The sequence below is a fragment of the Excalfactoria chinensis genome, chromosome 12 (assembly GCF_039878825.1).
Source record: "Excalfactoria chinensis isolate bCotChi1 chromosome 12, bCotChi1.hap2, whole genome shotgun sequence".
NCBI classification, from domain to species: Eukaryota; Metazoa; Chordata; class Aves; order Galliformes; family Phasianidae; genus Excalfactoria; species Excalfactoria chinensis.
The window spans coordinates 11,260,700-11,281,703 of NC_092836.1; the positions used below are offsets into that span (position 1 = coordinate 11,260,700).

At 40.8% G+C, this 21,004-nt stretch overlaps 1 protein-coding gene across 19 annotated transcripts in view; it reads right to left on the bottom strand.

Moving 5' to 3' along the window:
* SLMAP (sarcolemma associated protein) overlaps positions 1-20,626 on the bottom strand; it is a 78,902-nt gene extending 58,276 nt beyond the window's left edge. For 18 of the 19 annotated variants that reach the window (XM_072347325.1, XM_072347342.1, XM_072347337.1 and 15 more), the window contains exon 1: positions 20,281-20,626. In XM_072347325.1, the coding sequence (XP_072203426.1) occupies positions 20,281-20,478 (198 nt within the window). In that variant the 5' untranslated portion in view covers positions 20,479-20,626. Of the gene's footprint in view, positions 1-18,400; positions 18,461-20,280 lie in introns of those variants that run through there. The other variant, XM_072347341.1, reaches the window with a different exon arrangement.
* Positions 20,627-21,004: the final 378 nt, after the last annotated feature.

The window sequence follows — 21,004 nt, forward strand, 5'->3', positions numbered from 1 at the left end:
GCCAGCATAACTGAGTCTGGTTATAAACAGACAACCTTTTCTGGATGTAGCTGAAGTGCTCTGAAGTATGAATCGCTTTGCTGCTTGCCATGCCCCGATAGCTTGAGTGCTCTCAAATTCACTGCAGGCCTTGTGTTCAACTCGGCTTTTGTTTGCGCGATCTCAGCAGGCTTTGCCTGAAATGGGCACAGGGCTGTCTAGGGCTGGGAGGCCAGGAGAAGGAAGCACAGCTGGGACAGGGCAGCACTGAGCAGCCAGACCCCAACAGCTCCAGCTGTGCTCAATACTCAGCCACAAGTTATACTCATGTTCTCTTTGGTTCTCAACAGAACTGAGCAGACACTTCCAGGCGTGCCATACCCATGAATGACTTGGTATGGACCTTGCTTTTGATGCACCGTGCTGCAGCGCTTACTTTAGCAACTGAGTTCTGAATCTACACTTAACAGAATTTTCAGTAATGGTACACTGCAAGTTTTCACGTACGCACACACATATTATTACATACTATTACTATTATTAGGAAACAGTCACTGTTAACAGAAATGCTATTCAAGAGCCTTAGTAATACTTTGTAATTGCTCAGGTTTAGAATAATCTACATGGAGCTTAGAAGCATTTTATGTCAGCAGTTTGGGCTACTGATTTATTATCAACAAATTCTCAAGTCATATTGTTGCATTTCCATATTAAAAAAAAAAAAAAGTTGACATTAGATGGCTAAAAGTTTAAGTTCAGAATCTCAAATCACAATCCAAGCTCTCCAGATTAAAACAAGAATTCACAGTCACAATTTAAAGCCTGTGGGTATAAATAAAAGCCCAAGGACAAATATCCGTACTGCCCACCAGCAGAAGCTTGCTGTGTAGTGCTGCCTACAGCCACGAAGCAGGCTCACCCCTCTGTCACAGCCTTGGTATCACTTGTGACCAAGGTCCTCCACACGCATGGCAGCATGGAGGAAGAGAGGCAGCACCCCCAGCTCAGCTGGCAGCTCCTCACCCATCACATGGCAGCAAAGGCCTGACTGCAGGAATGGTCAAAGACCACAAAGCAGATTCAGAACAGCTACTAAATTCAGGTTGTCTGATTTGGTTGGTGTATCACAAAGACCTAGGCTAAATAAGAGCAGGGTTTTGGAACTGGTTCCTAAGCCACGGCCCCACACCTCCCATGGCAGCAGCAGCATTGGAGCGGTGCAGGCAGCGCTAACAGCACCAGTGGCTGACCTTGAGCAACTGCTGTGCCTTGGTATCTTAACACCAGAATGTACATCTCACAACCAAGATTTGAGGTCATCTGTATTACAAGACAGCTCTCTGAAATTGGGGGTCCATTGAGAGAACAGTAGAAACCTGCACCACATGTACTTGCACCAACTGTTTGTGAACAAACTGCACGGCAGATCCTGGAACCTGAAACACCCCACAGGTCAGGGTAGAGCTCTATGACTGTCATTAACCACTTACAGGTTGCTTTTATTTACTTTAGCTCTAAAAGGAGCTATCGACACTCAGAACACTTGGAACGTAACGTCTGGAAAAAAGACAGAAGTTTGTAGCAAAAATGTTATTCCACATGAGACCGTGACAGGATAACAGCATTTAAGTAACAGCTCATACCAGGAGTGGTGCTTGTACTCAAGGGCTGAGCTCTCATCCCATGCTTTGCACTAAAGGTGCCTGAGTCTGGGCTTTTCTGTTACTACTATTTTTTGAACTAGAACCAACAAGAACAGAATCACCATCAGGAAGGCAGGTTACCCTTGCTAACCCACCTGCCCTCCTGCTCCTCTAGCAGAGCTGCTAATTTAAAAACACCCCAATAATCACATTCTGTAACTGCAAATTGTAGTAAAACTCAACATCACAGAAGAATGAGTCCTGAATGCATTATTACGCCATCACACCTCATACCTCAATAAGCATTCACATAGAGGGCTGCTGTTGCAGGATGTGATCTGACACAGCCCCAGGTACCACGCACAGTACCACTGCTTTTACTGAATAAAGTTTTCTGTGGTGAGCCAACAATGAAGAATAAATGGTTCAAAAAGGCAGAAGTTACTCAGCACCACCACCCCATCCACAGACCATACAAGTGATCCAGAGATGCATGCACTGTCCACAGGAACAAGATGATGAGATGCTCCAGAAAAAAAGCCTTTTTTAACCCCAAATGTGAGCACAGGATGCAAAAATAGATCTCTCTCCATCACTGTCACTAGTTTTGATGCAAAAGGCTATTTTTAAAAAAGATGAGATCCAGAAGAAGAGTTCTAATCGAGAAGTAATTTGGTTTATATATAGCTGACTGACTCGCTACAGTAAGACATCTGTCACCATAGTTACTAATCACTAGTCTTTAAAATACCTCTTTTTACTTAACTTTTTGTCCTTAGGTTTCATAAGAATTCCCCCAAATCAGCCTTTGGCTACAAATGCTGGACAGCTTCGCAACAACAAGAAAAAAAAAACCTCAATTAATTCTCTTCACGGCTGCATCTTAAAGTCTGTCACCTCACATACACCGTGCTTTGAAACCTCCCCTTGTAAGATAATCACAGAGTAGATGAAGAACACTGACAGCCTCGGAAAAGGAGGTGCAATTCCATTCTCAAAACAGACAAAGCAGAAACGTTCCTGCCAAGCACTCCTCGGCTCACTGCTCATTTGTTGTAATTTTCTTGAGAGGAAGAAGTAAATAAATGTCCATCTGCACTCCACCCGAAGGATGCTGAGATATTTTAACACGTCTTGCTGCTTCAAGCTCTACTTTAAATTAAATGAACAATAAAGTGCAATTCTCAGAAAATAATTACATCATCCTGAGATGTTCAACTTGGCTCATTAGAATACAAAAACAACATAATGAAGAGACTTACTTTGCATCATTGCTGTCATTGATGACAGCATCCTATACAACACACATACTTGGAAAAAGCTTCTGTAGCTCCACATTACGTGGCTGGTGTTGGGGACCCGTACTACTGCATTAAAGCAGGTTTTCCAACAGATACTGTACTTGTTGCCATGTAAGTTGTTCTGCTCTACTTCATTAAGAAAGCTCATTCTCTTGTTACACAAGACATGTCCTTGGCTATAGATCATTGGCACTGATTACTCTGTATAATTTACATCAACTTTATCACCATGGCACTCAGACTTACCCTGGGGAAAACACACCAGCACCTTTCTGAGATGTTACGGTGCTCTCTCTATTAATCAGTTACGGCTTTAAAATCAAGAAAGAAAAAGACTCAATAGGCCACGACCCAAAAATTCACACTTCTTTAGGACAGTCACTTAAATTAACACAAGAGCTCCAATATGCAAAATCTTGCAGAAATATTTCATCGTGATGCCCTTGCAGGAATACTTCCCTCTGAAACCAGACTAAAGCCAAATACTTTTGTTTGCTGGAATAAATGTAGTGGGACTTTGACAACAAGAAATATTTAAACCCTCCATTTGCCAAAAGCATCTGCACTAAAATTCTGCACTAGGAATCAAATAGTAAAATTATTCAGAGAACTAAAATATCCTTAAATTCACAGTCAAGAGGTAATGATTACGCACTCGGCAGTTACTTTCTCTGACCAACCATAATAAGTATGTTCCAGTACAAGATGTAAAACCAAATTAAAAACCAAAAACCCGTGTTCTTGTCTCTGCCTTCAGCAATGAGAAGTGTAACATACAAGGGGATGTTGCTCATGTTTGGACACGGCTTTGTTCTAAGACTAGAGGTAAGGCACGGATCTCTTCCAGTCCTAAATTATAAGGGGCTGACACTAGTAAAGCTTTGCGCTACCAGAAAATAAACCCAAGGATCCATAACACTTATTAAAGGAAATGCTGAATTGTTTTAGTGAGAAAACACTGAGGGACAGGCAGAATTGATAGAACAAGTAGAAAATGAATGAAAGAATGGTTTAAAAAACGAAGTCTTCGAATACTAACAGGATCTTGCAGAGGAGACTATTAGGACAACAAACTCAACACTAACATTATCTATTTTTTCTGCTTCCTCAGAATTCCTGAAGTAATCAGGCAACTCAATTATATATACATATAAATGTATTTTTTAAATTACCAAAAGTGGAGATTTTAGTTTAGAAGTTTAATCGAATTCCTGTCAGCAATTATATTTTTCAGTTGCAAGCTAAACGGAAAACAACAGAAGTCAACAAGGTTACCCGATAGTTCATCAGATGAAGGGCCAGACGAGAAAATCTCCCCTCTGGAAGCAGTTAGAACGAGGCAGGTAGGTAACCCATCAACAAACTCAAACTCCCAGCACAGTCCCAGGCGTCTGGAGGTCTGTGCAGAACTGCAAAAGCTGCCCAACTATCTTGCACACACCGAAGTTTCTCCCTTGAGTTAATCATTACATCGACGCTCCTCTGCTCCTCTTCTCACGTGTTCGCCTTTTAACTGTACAGAGAATATAGGGAGTATCTGCTGCAACTACTGCAACCTTTCCCCACTTTTATTCCTTCCACACAAGGTACTGCTGTGTTTACCTATGATCATTAATTCCACACTACTGCCATTTTATGACAGCAAGACCTCCCAGTGATCACACATTCAGATAAGAAAAACCACACTGGATTCCATAAACACTTCCAAACACAACTGTGGTGTGGTAAGCAGTTTTCTCAGTAATACTTTAAGAAAACTTGTAAAAACATTGATAAACTTACAAAGAAGCTGCCTCCCTTTTAGCAAGGGACTTCTTTTCTTTCCGTGTTTTGAACTTCACTATTCTGCACAGAGAACAAATGTAATTAACTGGAAGCAAAACACTGTCAGAAGGGTGCGGCTCCACCCGAAGATGGAAAATTCATTTTCCAGATAGAGGAGAAATTTGACAATTGGGAGTTTATTTGTACCGCAAGCTTTGCCAAGCCGTACCTCCAGCAAAGTGAGAGCGAACACAGGCTGGGAGGGAGCTGTGCTTATGTGCAGCTCAATCTTCAGTCAAGAATTCTGAAGCAAGCAGCAATTGGAAGTTGGTATTCACAAAACAAAAGGCAGATTATTCAGTGCTCCTTTGAGATCTATGAGTGGGCAATAACAGAAGTTATTTTTTAATGCACATTTTTTAAAGCTTAAGGAAAAACAAGCCTGAAGCATGTGTGTGCTTGTTGGAACAAGTCTTCCAGTGACAGAATAGGAGCAGGTTTTGGATAAGTGATTTTGGGGTGCCCAGCCAGGCGCTGTGGGGATGGCAGAGGGAGTGCACAGAGCTGTGATGTATGTGCTCAGCGGTACATGCGGTGACTCACCAGTTATACCAGACTTAGTCAAGGGCAAAAATCACATACAGGGTACCCTGGGTTTACAGATTAAAAGGTTTGCAAACGTGGCACAGCTTCCCACACAACGCCTTTCACTGCCTTTTCCTTAGTTATTATGCCACCGCTTCCACAAAGTCAGCAGGGACATCACGCTGATAACGCCGTGCCCGTGACTTTCATTCTTCAGATGGGGTAAAGAAACCTAAATGCCTTTTGAAGTACCTTGGCCAACAAAAGAAGTGCTTTCCACACATGGCAGGAGCAGAAGAGCAGGCTGGCAGCCCAATGGTGGGACAGGCAACCACAGCAGCCTGCTCCTATCACAGACAGCACTCAGCCGTGCAGTTCTGCACCCCATGTGCCACCTTTCTTTCTGAAGCAAAGCAAACATCATCTTCAAAAAGAACTTCTTCCAAGGACCACTTGTTCAACACTGTCAAAAAAAAGCCCCCACCCCCCCATTGTAAATCTCACAAAGGGAAATAGATGTTTTAATTTTCAGACAGCCCTCAAGTAACTTTTCAAATGACAGATCCTTCTAAGGAGGAAAACCAGGGACAACTACATGTAGGTCATACTATACAATGGCCTGAGCACAATGTAATATTGCTCTTATCAGCATCATAATCGTTTTGCTATCTGAACCTGAGTTGCAACCACTAGAGGGCAATTATATACACTCAGATTCAATTTTAGTAAAGTGAACCAATTCTGTGCTTTTTTCACCTATCAGAAGATAAGCAGCCTTCTGGTTTATTTTCTGAAAGTATTTTTGGCAATGGAAGTAGCATTAATTGTAGAATATACATTGTCTATACTGTGAACTCCATCTTTACAGTCTAAAGCCCTTGCACATGAACTACAGCATTCACAATACTTCTCAGACTTGAAAAATAGGTTTCTCAGCCTCAGTGTTCCTGCTACTGAAGTTATGTAAGCTACTGCAATTCCATCCAGAATAAGCAAGCATGTCCGAAAATCAGAGGTGTCAAAGCCTTTTCAGATTAAACATAGGAAGTGAACTTCCTATCAATGGTGAAAGCACATTTAGCCAGAAGAAAGCCATATGCTCCAAAAGTGCCAGAATTGCCATGTGGATTTTTTCCACTTCTAATCAGCAGCTCAAAAATAGCGCTACACAATTTCTTGAAACATGTTCCAGACATTTACTGTCTCAAGTTTGGCTACCACTCGTTATCCAGACTTTCAGAAGAACAAACGGGAAAGTCCAGAAACTGAAGTAAACCAGAATGAGTCATTCACTAAAAGAACAAGAAGAAAAATGACTGGGAGAAGGATACGCACTGGTAACTCAAAGCCAACACTTACAGGATTATTTCAAAAGCTACAGTTCCACTAGAAAATGGAAGAAAACTCCGCAAGCTCAGTTTCTGCAGTCATTAAAAATGATAATGTCATTGAACAGACATGCAGTGCATTCAGGCACCCGTCAAATCAGTCCCATTTACATCTATTCTGTGGAACAAAAACAGACGAGCCCTCAAACTCAGTTCACATGAAACTCATTCTACGTGCCCAATATAAACACGGCCTTCCCACAGAAAAAAAACACACCTGCTCTTTAGTAGTAGGCTTTGACATACTCAGAGGTTTGTCATCCAAGCTTAAATTTAATACAGCAAAGACAAGACTATTTATACTTTGATTAAAGAAAAATCAGCGAGTCTTTTACGTTACCTCTAATTAAGTAGAGCAGTCTAGTATTACTATGAAGTTTTAATAAACTTTTTATTAGGATTAGATGTTATCCGTGTTTTATTTCAAAGGAAAACAGCTTGAGTTTCTGGGAATTGACAGCCTTCTGAGCAACATGGCTAAATACACATTCAGGAGAAATGTGTCTCCCCAATGTTGGTTTCTTTGAATAACAGTTTTCTCCTGCAACTTGGTCAAGTGCTGGGGTGCTACACAAACACCAGGCACATCAAACCCCGCAGATAATGCAAGCTGGCAGTGTTCCATTGGATTATTACAGCTTTGCTTTATTTCAACACCAACTTTCAAAACCAATAATTGATTCTTTTGCTCAAACAATTTGCTAAACCAATGCTGATGAAGTGCTTCACACTCAAAAACAGGTAAAATGCTCAAAGTGAAGACTGGCCAACCAGTCTTAAAACAAGTGAGATGCTAATAATATAATAAAAAGGGAATAACAATTTTATAGGTATATCAGTAACAGCTCTCCTGCTTGCTTATACATAGATTCTGTACAGTGAAGGTACATAACCTGGAAGACAGGAGCAACAAATGAAGGGTACGATTCCTGCACACAAAGCACCTTTCCACACTGCTCCCCTCAGCAGGCAGTATTTAGCCCGAGGAAGAAGTGAGACCTTTTCCTACTGGATTTCAGGCTACCTCATTCCCCTGCTGCCACCTGACAGTAGTTGCAAAGGGCTGAAGCAGCAGCTTAATTTTAGATACTCTTAAGTGAGGCTCAGTAGCAGTTCCTGGAAAGAAATGTGCACACTGGCCTAGCTTGTATGTGTCTCTTGGTTATACTGGATAGCGCATTCTTCGACAGCACTCAGTATCTCCCATCTAACTTTCCAGGGAAGTGTCAGGAATCAATTCTCTGCTTTCCCGGCCGTGTATCTGTGCCCTACCAAGCTCCTTCCTCCTCCTTGGGTCCATGCTGTGGACACGCTGTGCTGCACACACGTCCGCTCTGCTCACCCAGCCATCTGCTCCAGGAGCTGCTCCGCAGCACACCCCAGCTTCTTTCCTCCGATATGCTTCGGTTGCTCTTGGAAGGAAAACTGGGCATGTGGAGGAACTGAGTGCAGACGGGTCCTTCCCACCACTGATCTGAGTGTGTCCAAAGCATGTGAGACACCAGAAGCACAGCACAGGACATCCTGTGCTATAAGGATCGGCCTTCAGCAGAAGGCATCTTATCAACAAAGGGGTGCTACACTTGCAGACATAAGCAGAAGAAATTGGTCTTAAGGACAGAAAACTTTTTTTTTTTTTTTTAAACAGCATTTGTATATTTCATGTATTGCTTTTTTCATGCCTTTCTTAAAGCTTTCTTTCTTAAAGCTACGTACAAGAGAAATGTTCTGTTAATCGCAGTAGTCCCTCACACTGTGCAATTGCACTTTTCACACTTTATTCAAAGCTGGGCAGCTTGAACAGCTTATCTACCCACAAAGTGCCCAACACACACAGCCCGCCTGCAGCCCCAGGCTTCCAGCCCCAGGCACTGAACCACAGTGAATGCCAACCAGCTCAAAGCCTGATGCACACCGGCCAGCAGCAGTCAGTCACCTTCCATCAGTTTCTCAATACTTTTATAACCTCAGCGTTTCCTAACAGGCTCAATCAGGAACAGAGACATTTTCTTCACTTCCTTTTGAAAGGTTTAGCTTCAGTATTTAAACAACAGAAACAGTAAACAGATCAGCCACGGAAACAGTTCAGAGTAACAAAACAAAAGGAAAATCCCAGGACAACTCACAGAGATATTATTCTAAAAGAAAACTAGAGGGCATTTCTATCCACATCTAATTGCTGTGTTTAAAATAATTTACAAACATACTAAACTTTTGATAGTTTTAAAGTCTCTCTGTATTTAATAAATCATTCATACAACCAATAACCAATGGGAAAGTTATTTCTCTAGTTTTCCCTGACTGAAAAGAGTATTTTAATCACTAAAAAAGCCATTCACCTGACAGTAACATTCTGTAAGCTGCAATAAAAGTGTTATAGCACTGGGCTAGGGCCAGAATGCCACATATTCACTTCTTTCCCAGTGGGACGATTGTCACTGAACTCTCAGGAACAATCATCACCTTTTACTCTGCCATTGCCCTCCTTCTAAAGGCTCAGTCACTTGCACTTTACCGATGCTTTGCCCTGCAAACTCAGGAAGAGGTGTGCCCAGGTGAGTCAATGGGTATCTCCATGCCACCTCAACTGCTCAAATTCTCTCAGATTTCCATGCAGCCCAACTGAGGATTGAATACACACCAGAAGAGTTCATTCCCTAACTCACTCCAAGCATTAAAAAACAAACAAACAAACAAACAAAAAAACCACAAAAACAAACAAAAAAAATCACCTTGATTCAATACAAAAATTAATTTCCTAAAATGCTCTTATTTTGAAAGACACCCAATTCATTTTAAAGCAATACAATCCTTTCATTATGCTAAGAGTCACTCTGCAAATATACAACCATCAGAGCATTCTGTCTGACCAAGGCAATTCTAATCTGCTTTACAAAAGGCTCACAACAAATGCTATTGCTGCGCCGTCACAGGGATGGCTCTGTTTGATGCCTTCAAAATACTTTGACAGACCTTCAGAAATTAAGCTGAAATACTCATCCTTAGAAATGGAACATTCAAACATTAAACAGAAAATGTTCAAGGAAAAGCTTTGTTACCTTAAACGATATTTGTAACTTTTAAGATGATTTTTTCCCAGCAGCACAGAAGTCTGCTCTTCAAGCACCAAGCTTAACCCAGAAGTAAATTTGAAAAAGAAGAAGTGATAACACATTTCCTGTTGTGTTTTAGGAGCAATTTGCAATCCAAAGCATGTAATCCAACTTCAACTGTTCTAAAGTTTCAATATTCCCCTTTTCACAGCTTCATCCACTTGCAGCTTCAGTCACCTTCTCTGTATCCCATCATCTTCCCCAAATTTCCAATGGAATCGAATCCCACACTGCATTCACTGTTCTGGTGTTTAATTCACTTAACCCATTTGTTTATCCCTCATACTGAGAATTCATCTGTGCTTAAGTGCTGTACAAAGCTCACTCCCACATTTCTCATACCTGACTGTACAGAGGTGCTTCCTGTTCCTCATGGTACCTAAATGCCTCTAGACCTTTCTATATAGCCAGCAGCCTCAAGAAGTGATTGCTCATGTTTGGAGTGTGAGATATGGAATCAGAAAAGTTGTGTCTAGCTTTTCACCTCACTCCTTTCTCCCCCGGTTTTCTCTCTCGTGCCCCTCACAATGCTTGTCCTTGATTTCATCAGCCATGCAACGTTTACCTAGAATCCATGCAGACAAAATATGGAAGGAACCAAGGAGCTAGAAAATATATACTGAAGTACTTTGTGATCTGGACCAAAATCCCTTAAGAAGTGGAAACTAAGAAGCACGATTGCTCTCTGAACTGCAACACTGCGTTTTGCAGAAGGTAACACAGAGCCATGTTTCTACCATAGCCTGTGTTAGCTAATTCCTCATTAGCACTGCAGAAAAATGGTAAGGCATACAAGCTTCCTGCTATAGGACATGTCTAAATTTTACCTAAATGTTATATCAGAACATCTGAAAAATGTTTAATAGTTTACTTAAGAAAAAGCAATCCTTTATGTCTATTTTTCAGGCCTTGAAGTCATAATACTTAAGAAAAACAATCAACTAAAGTACTTAAATGACAATGTTTTTAAAACTCCTAAATTTGGCCCAATACACCCTTAGTACAGTAAGCAACGATGTTAATTATTGTAATTTAGGCATTTAAATGATAATGCACTTACTATGCCTTAAGGGTAGGCAGGTATCTGAGCACTTTGCACTTTAAAGAAGCTGCGCTCTGACTTCATGCTCCTGGTTATATAGAATAAACACACAAGGCATCCCTCTTCCTTGAGCAAGGTCACAGAGCTCCTTCCAAAGGCTTCTTCTTCAAAGCAGATAAACTTTCTCCTCCCTTTGTTGCCAACAAACAGAGCCCATACTTCAAACACTGCATTAAAAAAGTAAAACTCCATTGCAGCTGACACTATCAATTGCTCAAAAATTGCTCTGTCAGGAGAACTGCATCTCTCCACCAGCTGGAGTCCATGTAGCTCATGCATTAAACACAAGAACTTGCTAGAGGAATTAAACAAGCCCTCAGACCAGCTCACTGACACAACTAAAAGCCCGGCACTCCAGGCAGCTGTGTGAGCGAATACAGCGCATCTACATCTCATCTCACCCTGTCATTTATTACCAGTGTTCTTTTCTTCAACCAAAGCGAGATGTCATCACAAATTATAAAAAGCAAGAGTTTCCTTTTGGATGCAGATAATGGATTTTGGTTTGAGATCACTAAAATATCAGAGATGTTGAGCACTGCCAACAGTTACACAGCACTTTCCTCTAGCACAGCTCAGGCTTGGTCTTCAACCACAACCACCTCATGAAAAAGAGCACTTGGGAAACCTCAGCATGAACCAAACGATGGAATAAAATCCTTTTATCCACAAGAATTAGCAAGCACTTACTATTTCTCAAATCTTTCTGTTGACTGCAAATGTTTGCACTGGGTAGGAAACAATACAGTTCCCACTCAGCTTTTCTCACCTATATAAGAACTGTCTAAAGCAATATTTAAAGCAGTGTTATGTAACATACTTTTTAGACTTAATTTAGGTTGAGGCGTGACACCAGCAGACAGATCACTGAAATAATGTAACAAGATTACAGCTCCCCTAACATTAGGCTCAAAACTACATCCTCATTATAGGTTTTTACTGGATACTGAAAAGCAATTATTTCTGTAAATCTTTTGGAAACAAAACTGCAATATAAGGAATACACGTACAACAAGTTTAAACTACAAAATACATCAAAGAGTACAAGTTACAGATCTCACAAGAAAGAACAGTCATCAAGACTCTTTAAGATTACATCATAAAACTTACATCACCATCTAAAAGCCATCCAACGTCTACCTTGGGAAGACTCAAAATAAAGCTTTGCAAGAAAAGGAAATCAAATGCATTTTCATTTGATCAACCAGGGGACATGATACAGCCCCACCCCTCCGTACATCTGCAGACAAGACTGTTCGAGTTCAGGCACATTTATTCTGTGCTATGAAGCAGGGAAAATCCCAGCACAAGGATGACCAGAAGAACACGCAGGAATGCAATCTGATCACACAGAGTAGCTCAAAGAAACCAGGACAGCTGCATTAGGGCAGGTTACGTTTTGGTTGGTTGCAGAGGAGGGGTCTGGAATCTTTCTTTCAATTTCTTTTTTGTTTTAACTAAACTAATGCCTTTCAATCCCATTTCCGGAACGTGGTGTCAGATGAAGTGAACCTACAGCTAAAAGGCAGATCTATATTAAAGGCAGCATTGTGCAATAAGATATGTTGTATAACCTGTACTGACTTCAGTAGATGTTCAGTACCAAAATAGAATACAGGTTTTAAAAGTTGTCATTACAAGTCAATACAAAGCAGAACACACCAAAAGCTTCTCCCCTTCCGCCTACCTGTAAATTAAAAACCTACCCAAGTGCAGCAGACAAGGCTTTGATTTTTAAATTAATAGTCAGACGTAAGAACTTAACTAAAAATAAGGATGAAGCCGATGGTGTAGAGCAGTCAAAGACACTTAGGATATCCATGTGTTTCTGTGCTAACATAACAGCAGTCTGAGTTCCTCCTTTAATTCCATAGGGAGGTCTTTGTCCACTGACCAAATTACTGGCACTGGGTTACAAACAATATTGATAGCCCTACCAAAAATCCCGTTTAAACAGCACAGCTGTATCTTTACCTTGTGTCAGCTAATCACAGATTCCAAAACCAGCCATCCTCTTTCTATGATGATTTCTATTCCTGCCTCTTTCAGAAACTCTGGAATATGCAGTCGAGGAAAAGTTCTCAAAGAGGAAGATTTAAAGATACCAATTTCCTCTTTGAGCTTTTAAAAAGGAAGTCGTGGTTGAGAGCTGTAAGTGAAAGTATTGTATTATTTCCACCCCTATGGAACTAGGAACATTACTATATTGCCTTTTATACAGAACTTCTTTGCTAACAAGAGAATCTCTACCTGACATATTTTGTTGGGTATTTTACAGACACTGGAAGCTGAAGATCCTCAGAATATATCTGAATTGACAACAGCAACACAGTAAGAGCCGACCTACCAAGTACTCCTGGTTCTGTTCTCAGAAATTTTGTTCAAAGCACCTACAGATTAAATTCTATACCTGAAATTCTACCCCATGTCCACAAACAATCTACTTAGTCCTACCTTGGAGCTCAGGACTGGGCTAGGTGACTTCCAGCATCACTTATCCCATGACAATATGTCCTTGTACCACAATTCGGTGGTCCTCATTCACAGTGCTATAACTTCCTTCAAAGCAGATACCGCCCTAACTATGCTTAATGACTTACAGCTCTGGAATCCATAGAAACAAAAAACATTTCAACAAACTCATAGTTTGCCCTTTGATAATATGTGATTATACTGACTCCACGTAGCCTTAAAAACCCTCTGTCATTTAGCAAATGGAGTCCCTGTAATGATAGCAAGAAAATAACAAGGGGCCACAACTACCCATCAAGATCAAAGACCAGAAAGAACAGCTTGTCTGCAGAATGGATTCTTTCACATACAAATATAAAAAACCTTTATTTTCCTTTCCGAAACAGAATTTAGAATAGGAAGAACTACAAGTAATTAATTAATACTCCTGAAAGGCCACATTTCTCTAGCAGTAGGAAAAGACAAATCTAAATGTAGAAACACTAGAATAAAATTTCAATAGCACTGCCAGAAACAACTTACAACGCTACAGCCCTTAAGTCCATTCACCTATTACAGCCAACAGCCAAATCAGGAGGGAGTGGCTAATTAATTGTGCCAGAAACCATGGGGCAAGTCACCAGAAATTTTAAAGGCAAACAGGCAGGCAGAAGCAAAAATCCCAGCTTTGCAGAGCCAGGAGATGTCTTCCAAAGATGCTGTACAAATATTTATTTGGCCCCTAATTAGGATTTCCTTCTCTGCTGTGAAACACGAGCAGATCTATTCCTTCCCTTAAAAATGTTAGCAGTCAATACACCCCACACACACCCACAACTTTTATATCTTCAGCTCTCGCATTCATTTTCCTTCTTATGGAGGAGACATTTCAATAATAGCAATGAGAACACATGGAACTGAACTATTAACCAGCACACAACTTGGCTTGGCAAAGGCACTGTAAGTTCTGTGTGCCCTTCACTATAAGAAGCGCTGGGATTTGCCAAGGATAGTTAATTTTTACATTTTGCAAACGTTGCTTGTGTTCACTGTGCTTTTCCACTCAACCAGCATTAATTCAGTGTTTTGGACTTTTTCTACCATAAGGCTGATGGAAGTTCAGTTCCTTCAAGAGCAAAATGAACTCTGAGGAATCACTTAATTCAATATGTGTGCCTGGTGCAATGTAACACAAAAATTGTATCTGATCATCTGGCTCCACCGCAGTCATTAAACTGGTCTCTGGCAGGCAGACATATGCAGTCACAGGGGTTTACGAAGTTACAGTCTTCACTACCTTTCTACCTGAGGTTCCCACCTGCAAACCAGACAAAAAAGGCTTGCCCACGCTGGATAGAAACTTGATTTCTGCCAGCCTTCCTCCATCGGTTCTGCTACAAGAACAAATACCACTGAGAAGACGGACAAGCTGAGAACAAGATTTGCCACAGTAGGACTTCACTAAACTTCAGTTACGCCGAGTCCAAACTCAGCATGTTAGAAATATCATCAGAAAGCAATTATTTGATCTGACTAATAAACAAACAAACCCACAGACAACCACATAATTTAGTAGCCATGTGAGACAGCAGAGATCAGCTGTGTCAGTGTGCTACTGAGAGTTGATTTCAATTACTTTTATTAGACAACGAAGCGATCTAAACTTTTCAAACTCAGTAAGAAAAAATTAGAGGACAAGGACAAACCAAAAGCATTTCTCCAGTGCAAAATGAGTCTGCCTGCTTAGGATGAACGGATCACTGCAAACAACGCAAGTTTTTCAAAATAAAACTTCAAAAGATATATAATCAAAGTGGTTTAGAAAGCAAAGTCTTACATTTGTAAGCGTGGGACCAGGAGCAAGCCCAAACCACGCCACTAGAGGCCTAAGGAAAACACATTAACCAGCCTTTATCACAGCTAAGTAATGTAATTCATTTGAGGTTTGTAAAAATTCATTTCAAACACAAAAGGGATTTTTGTTTGTTTTTAAAACCTAATCGATGTGTTGGTGTTCCTGGCACAGTACAGAAGTACCATGACTGCAATGGATCAGCTCCAAGAATTACAGTATTAGCTCTGCAGCACTGGCTCTAGATGGTATCACTGCAGGGAAATCCTTTCAGCAGCAGCTCACCTCCACGATAAACGGCCAGCAGCCCTTTTGCACCACGTCTGGTACTGGCATTTTGGTGTAGTTTGCTGAAACACAGCTCCCATCCCATGCCGATCTGATATCAGCATAAAAGTGGATAGATCATTTAGGGTGATAATCTCTTGCATGAAAATATTAATGCGTATCTGTGAGGACAGGCTGGTCTCACTGCTCTCTGTGAAATTTAACCTTGGAACATTATGGAAGAGCTCCGTCTCGCAGGGCACTCGGAATAAACAACGTCTGGAAGATAAAGTGCCTCTCAACAGACACTGCAGTCTGTGAGCAGAAAGCACCACTGAAAATAGTGAATGCACTGTTCAGCTCTCAAAGACAACAACTGTAACAAAGATGAAGAGGCGCTAGACAAAAAATAAAGAGCAGACAGCACCGATCTGAAGAAATGCTACTGACAATGAGAAATTAAGCATCCAGTACAGAGATCAGCGCTGAGCAGAACAGAGCAACAAGAGCATCACACAGAAATCTCTGCAAGACACAGCAGCAACAATTTGATGAAAAGCCCACAGCCCCCAACCACCACTTTCCACATCCCACTAAGTTTTATGAAACAGAATTATCCAAACACTTCTGAACAAACACCACGTCCAGAGAAGTTAGTCTACACTTGTTAAACCTTGCCAAATTCACGACCTCCACACACTGTAAGCATATCACTGTGTGAACGTGATTCCTTTTTACAACTTTTTTCACTTGTATCCCTTGTACAAGAAAAACAAATGAACAAAAATAACATACCAATGAATTTCCTGTGTTGGTTGTGTAAATTAGATGTAGGACCCTATACACAGCCTAACAAAATGCTAAGGGAGATAATAACAAGGGCAAAGCCAGTGGCTACAAACCAACACAGTCTTATCTTTCTTTGCTACTCTGGCACACGGCTGAGCACTGTCCCACTGCCACACATACCAGAATCCATGCAAGACACCTCACTGGAGACAATTTACCCCTGCAAAGTCCACGTTGCCTGTTGCCAAGTCACCTTCTCCTTCAGGTGCCCAGGAATGTGTTCCAAAACTTGTTGTAAGATTTTCCCAAGTACCAACACACAGCGGAGCCACCTGCTCTGCCCTGGCTGTGCCTCTGGGGTTGGGGCTTTTTGTTCTCTTTGAAGCTGGTGCTCCCTGCAGGGAACACTCTTTCACACTTTTATTCTACATAGCATATTGACTATTTGGCTTTTAATCTACTAATTAGCACTTCTGTAACCAAGATAACATGAGACTGTTTAACTCAATTACTACCCACACCGAATTAAATGAAAACAGCAGTATTAGCTGCCGTTCTACCAGGAAAACTTGCACCTACACAACTTTATTCAGCTAAAGATGACCAATAATTCATAGATCTTTTGTTATGAAACGACCCTTTATTTCTCTTACAGTTGAATTCTCTGCTATGAAAGCCACTCCCATTAATCAGCCTAAGGCACTAGATTAATCAACAAACTTTTATTCTTGAAAGTCTGAAAACACTGGAAATCCACTTTTTTTCTAATAAAAGCCTTTTTACCAAGCATTCCAGTCTGGCAGAAGTCACATACAAACTATCAAACATTCACAACTTGCTAATATAATACAACACACGCACACACGAAAATCAGTTTTAAGACTATTCCAATTGAGCATTTAAGAGTTCCTGCCCTTTTGCAGTGACAGAAGCTGAGGAAGCATAGCATGCTTTCATTTGCTCTGATTCACACTTCGCAGAACGAGGCTTGCTCAGCACATCATCCACTTCCTACATACCTGGTGACTGCTGTTACAGGCCTCTCTTACAAAGATTAACTCATAACTATTCCCCCCCAACCTCCATCCAAAAGATAAAGAAGGAAAAATAAAAATCATGTCTAAGCCTAAGATTCTAATTTTGCTGCTGTATGAAAAACCTACAATTGAAAGGACACAACAAACTGCTTCTATAAAGACAAGCAAGAAGAGACACTACGCTATTTTTCCATAAATGCACTACTAAGCATAAAAGCAATCACAAACCTGAGTACGGGTTTCCCCCTCCACTCCTTTTATGTATTTTCAGGTTTACATAAAAACACTCCCAAAAACAAATGCAATTTGAAACACCTACTTTTAACTGCTGCCGTTTTCTTGTGGCCTTGAAGACTCATCCCACTTTTATCATTACTAATGCTGGTGTGACACAGGCATTATCTCCTTACTACAAGGCAGCTTTTTCCACATATGGACTGCCCTTATACTAAGTTTCGAGTTTGTCCCTGCCTCAAAAAGTTTGTTTACTAACCAGTTGTCTTGCCTATACTTTACTAATGCTCCCTCTCCCTACTTTCCATCCTTCCCTACAGATTATGCTGATACAGTTATTTGCAGACTATGTAGCAAACAGGACCATTCACATGATTCATTAAAACAAAACAAACACAACTCCAAACCCTCAAGGAAAAAAAAACAGCAGTACAGCAGAAAGGCGGCTCGAGAGGCAGCAGAGAGCACAGGCTGGGAATGCAGGAATCTGCCATTGCCATCGAAGCACACAACTTACCAGCGCCCGGCCCCAGATGATTCATGAACTATTTTTACGTTTCTCAAGGATTTCTCTTTGTTATTAAGTTAACATTTCACGGTCTTATCTCTCAGAAAAGCAATATTGGTAAGAGTCTTATTGATAAGCTTCTAAGAAATGTTTACAACTGCTACGGCAAAAACAACTTAGGCAGACCTAAATATACATTACAGATAGGATAATGATACATTCCTACATGAGATACACGTATGAGAAGTTCTGTAAACAATGGCAATGAACATTCCCGCATGCAAATATTCTGGCATAATTTAGGTTTTTGTTTATTCATTTAACACACCACAGCATTTTAAGCAGCTTTTGTGATTCAAGATTAAGATTGTATTTACCACCACCCACCTTTTCCCAGCAGCACTTCATATTCTCTCCTTCACTGCATTTCCCCCTCTCCTCCAACTCCGTCTTCCCAAAATTTACCACTGTTGTCATGAAGCAAACAGGATCCAAAACTCTGGGTTCTGCTTTATCAATTCTTTCTGCCTTTTGCAATGCTCCGACATGTAAAATGTACAGTAATACATTCCTGTGCATCATCTGAAACCCCACTCTTTATTTAGTTATCACTATGGCTACTGATCCAGATACTCATTTGCGCAATTTTCATCAAGATTCCCCCATCAACTTCTCACATGATGGTATTTCAGGAGCTATCACATGTTACCACCTTATTTACTACTACCAAGTTGCTATTTTAGATCAGCTAAAGATAAAAGGAATAAGCGTATCATTTTTTGACACGTTAGAGGAGCCAAAGCTAACTAAAAATTTAAGAACAGTACTAAACCACAACTGGGTCCCTCTTAACCTCTTCTATGAGTTAGCAGATTTGCTCAACATTCAATGTTTCCTCAAATTAAACCACCTGTAATACACCTAGAGTATTTATAGCCATCACAGGGCACATGAGGGTCTTAAAATGCTTACAAAGAATGAAAATGTTGATAAAAACCTATATGTACAATACCTTTAAACTTCAAATCAGTACAATAAAGTAAAACCTTTCACTTTGTGTCAAAAAACGGTTAAAAGCTAAGCTTAAACTAAAAATAGCCATATTTCATGCACTTAAGTTCTTAAGAGTGTCCAAGAATGTATATCATAAACACTATAGAGCCAAAACAGTATTTTTAATGAATCACAGATAGCAGTTCACACAATTACAAGCGAGTAACTTGAAAGCCATGCCATAACCCAGCCTCAAGAAATTAAACGCTTGTCTTGTCCCATCACGCCCAGGTGTTGCATAACAGGGGATAGCTAACAATGGAAGGTTTAAGAACTTTGTTCTACTGCCCTTCATGCTGTGTCACAGTACTGAAAAACACTGCATTAATGACTGACTTTATTATTCCTGAAATCAAGAGCTGCACTGACCGCGTTTCTCAGAAGAGCATGCAGGGAAACTTAGAGAAAAAAAGAAAAAGGAGCTAATTTGTACCAGGTGGAGTCCCAGGGTGTAACATCAGCACATTAGGAAGAAAATAACAGCGCTGAGCAACTGAAATCTGCACTTCGTTCTCTTCTTGTTGAAATTTAAAATTAAGTTCACAGTCATTGAGTAAAATGGCTTTACTTGTCCCAGTTCAAACCCTAGCGGACAAAACATGCACTGCAGAACCTGTGTATTTCACATAACACCATACTGCCTTTTTGAGGCAAACAGCAGCACGTTAATACAACTCTGGATGGATTTTAATGCCATTTTCACTAGCAATGAGAAAATACCTTGTATGCCATCTGCTACACCCCCACTACCTACCGGATCCAAACAAAACACGCTATATATGATTTCAAAACTGTAGGAAGAGCACCACACAAACCCAGCACGCTTTTAAATCTGCTTTCTGACAGCTGCTCACAGTGGGATTTATTTACACGCTGATAATCAGTTCCCAGTATTTGAAAAAAAATAAACGTTGCACCATATTATTCACACAAGTCTGAGCCTTCATATCTGTAATTATTACTCACCTCAAAATCACTTACTCCAGCATGCAAATTTTTCAGCACTGTTAGCTTTAAGTACTTTTAAGAACTGACAAAGTTTCTGCTTGGTAAGAAATTACCAGTTTACCAGAGAATTAATCACTAACTATAACACAATCCCTCCACACGCAGCCACGTTTATTACGGTGAAACAAAAGTGATCTACAATATCTGGGGACTTGTTCAAATAAATAAGGTTGCTATTTTTAAATAAAGCAAGCAAAACATCTTACCTTGCCTGTCTTGTGATCAAACCAGACAAGTGCATGGTTCCTGGACAGCACCTTGCAGTCAAAAGTCGCATTATTCTGAGCTGGCCTGCAGCGAGCCACAGAGCGGCCGATCTTGACGGGCTCATCCAGGTAGACATGACGCTCCTGAAACGGATGGGAGTTGGGGCGGCAGGTGAAGATGGCCAAGGCTGAAGGCATCGAGGACAGATTGGGGTTGCCACACCAACCAGAGACGAAGACAACCTCTTCTGATGCAGATGCAGACCGTCCTCCACAATTTTTATGCCAAACTTCCACAGCAAGTTTACATTAAAGCACGACAAACATTATCGCATACAAGAGGCCTAACAACTCATGGCTTCAGTGTGTAAACTAATTCTGGCAATAATCCAGTGAAAAAGCCCCATTATGTCTCTTAACAACATCAGCAGTGGCCCAGAAAATGTCTAAAACGTACCACTTTCAATCCATCCTCCTCTGGAAGAACAGGAACAAGCATCTGATTTCTTCAGAAAGAAGGAAAGGCTCCTCGAGAGAAGGAGAGAACGTCTTAAATCCAAGCGGATGAGTCATACAAATACTTTTGTTTGGGACCTCGACTGCCTCCTTTTTTTTCCCCCTTCCGTAAACAACACTGACCACCGCACCATGGAAGCAAAGAGACGTTTAGGGAAGGGGGAAAAGGACCTGAGTCTTCCCTCAGAGCGCACGGAGCAGAAAGGCG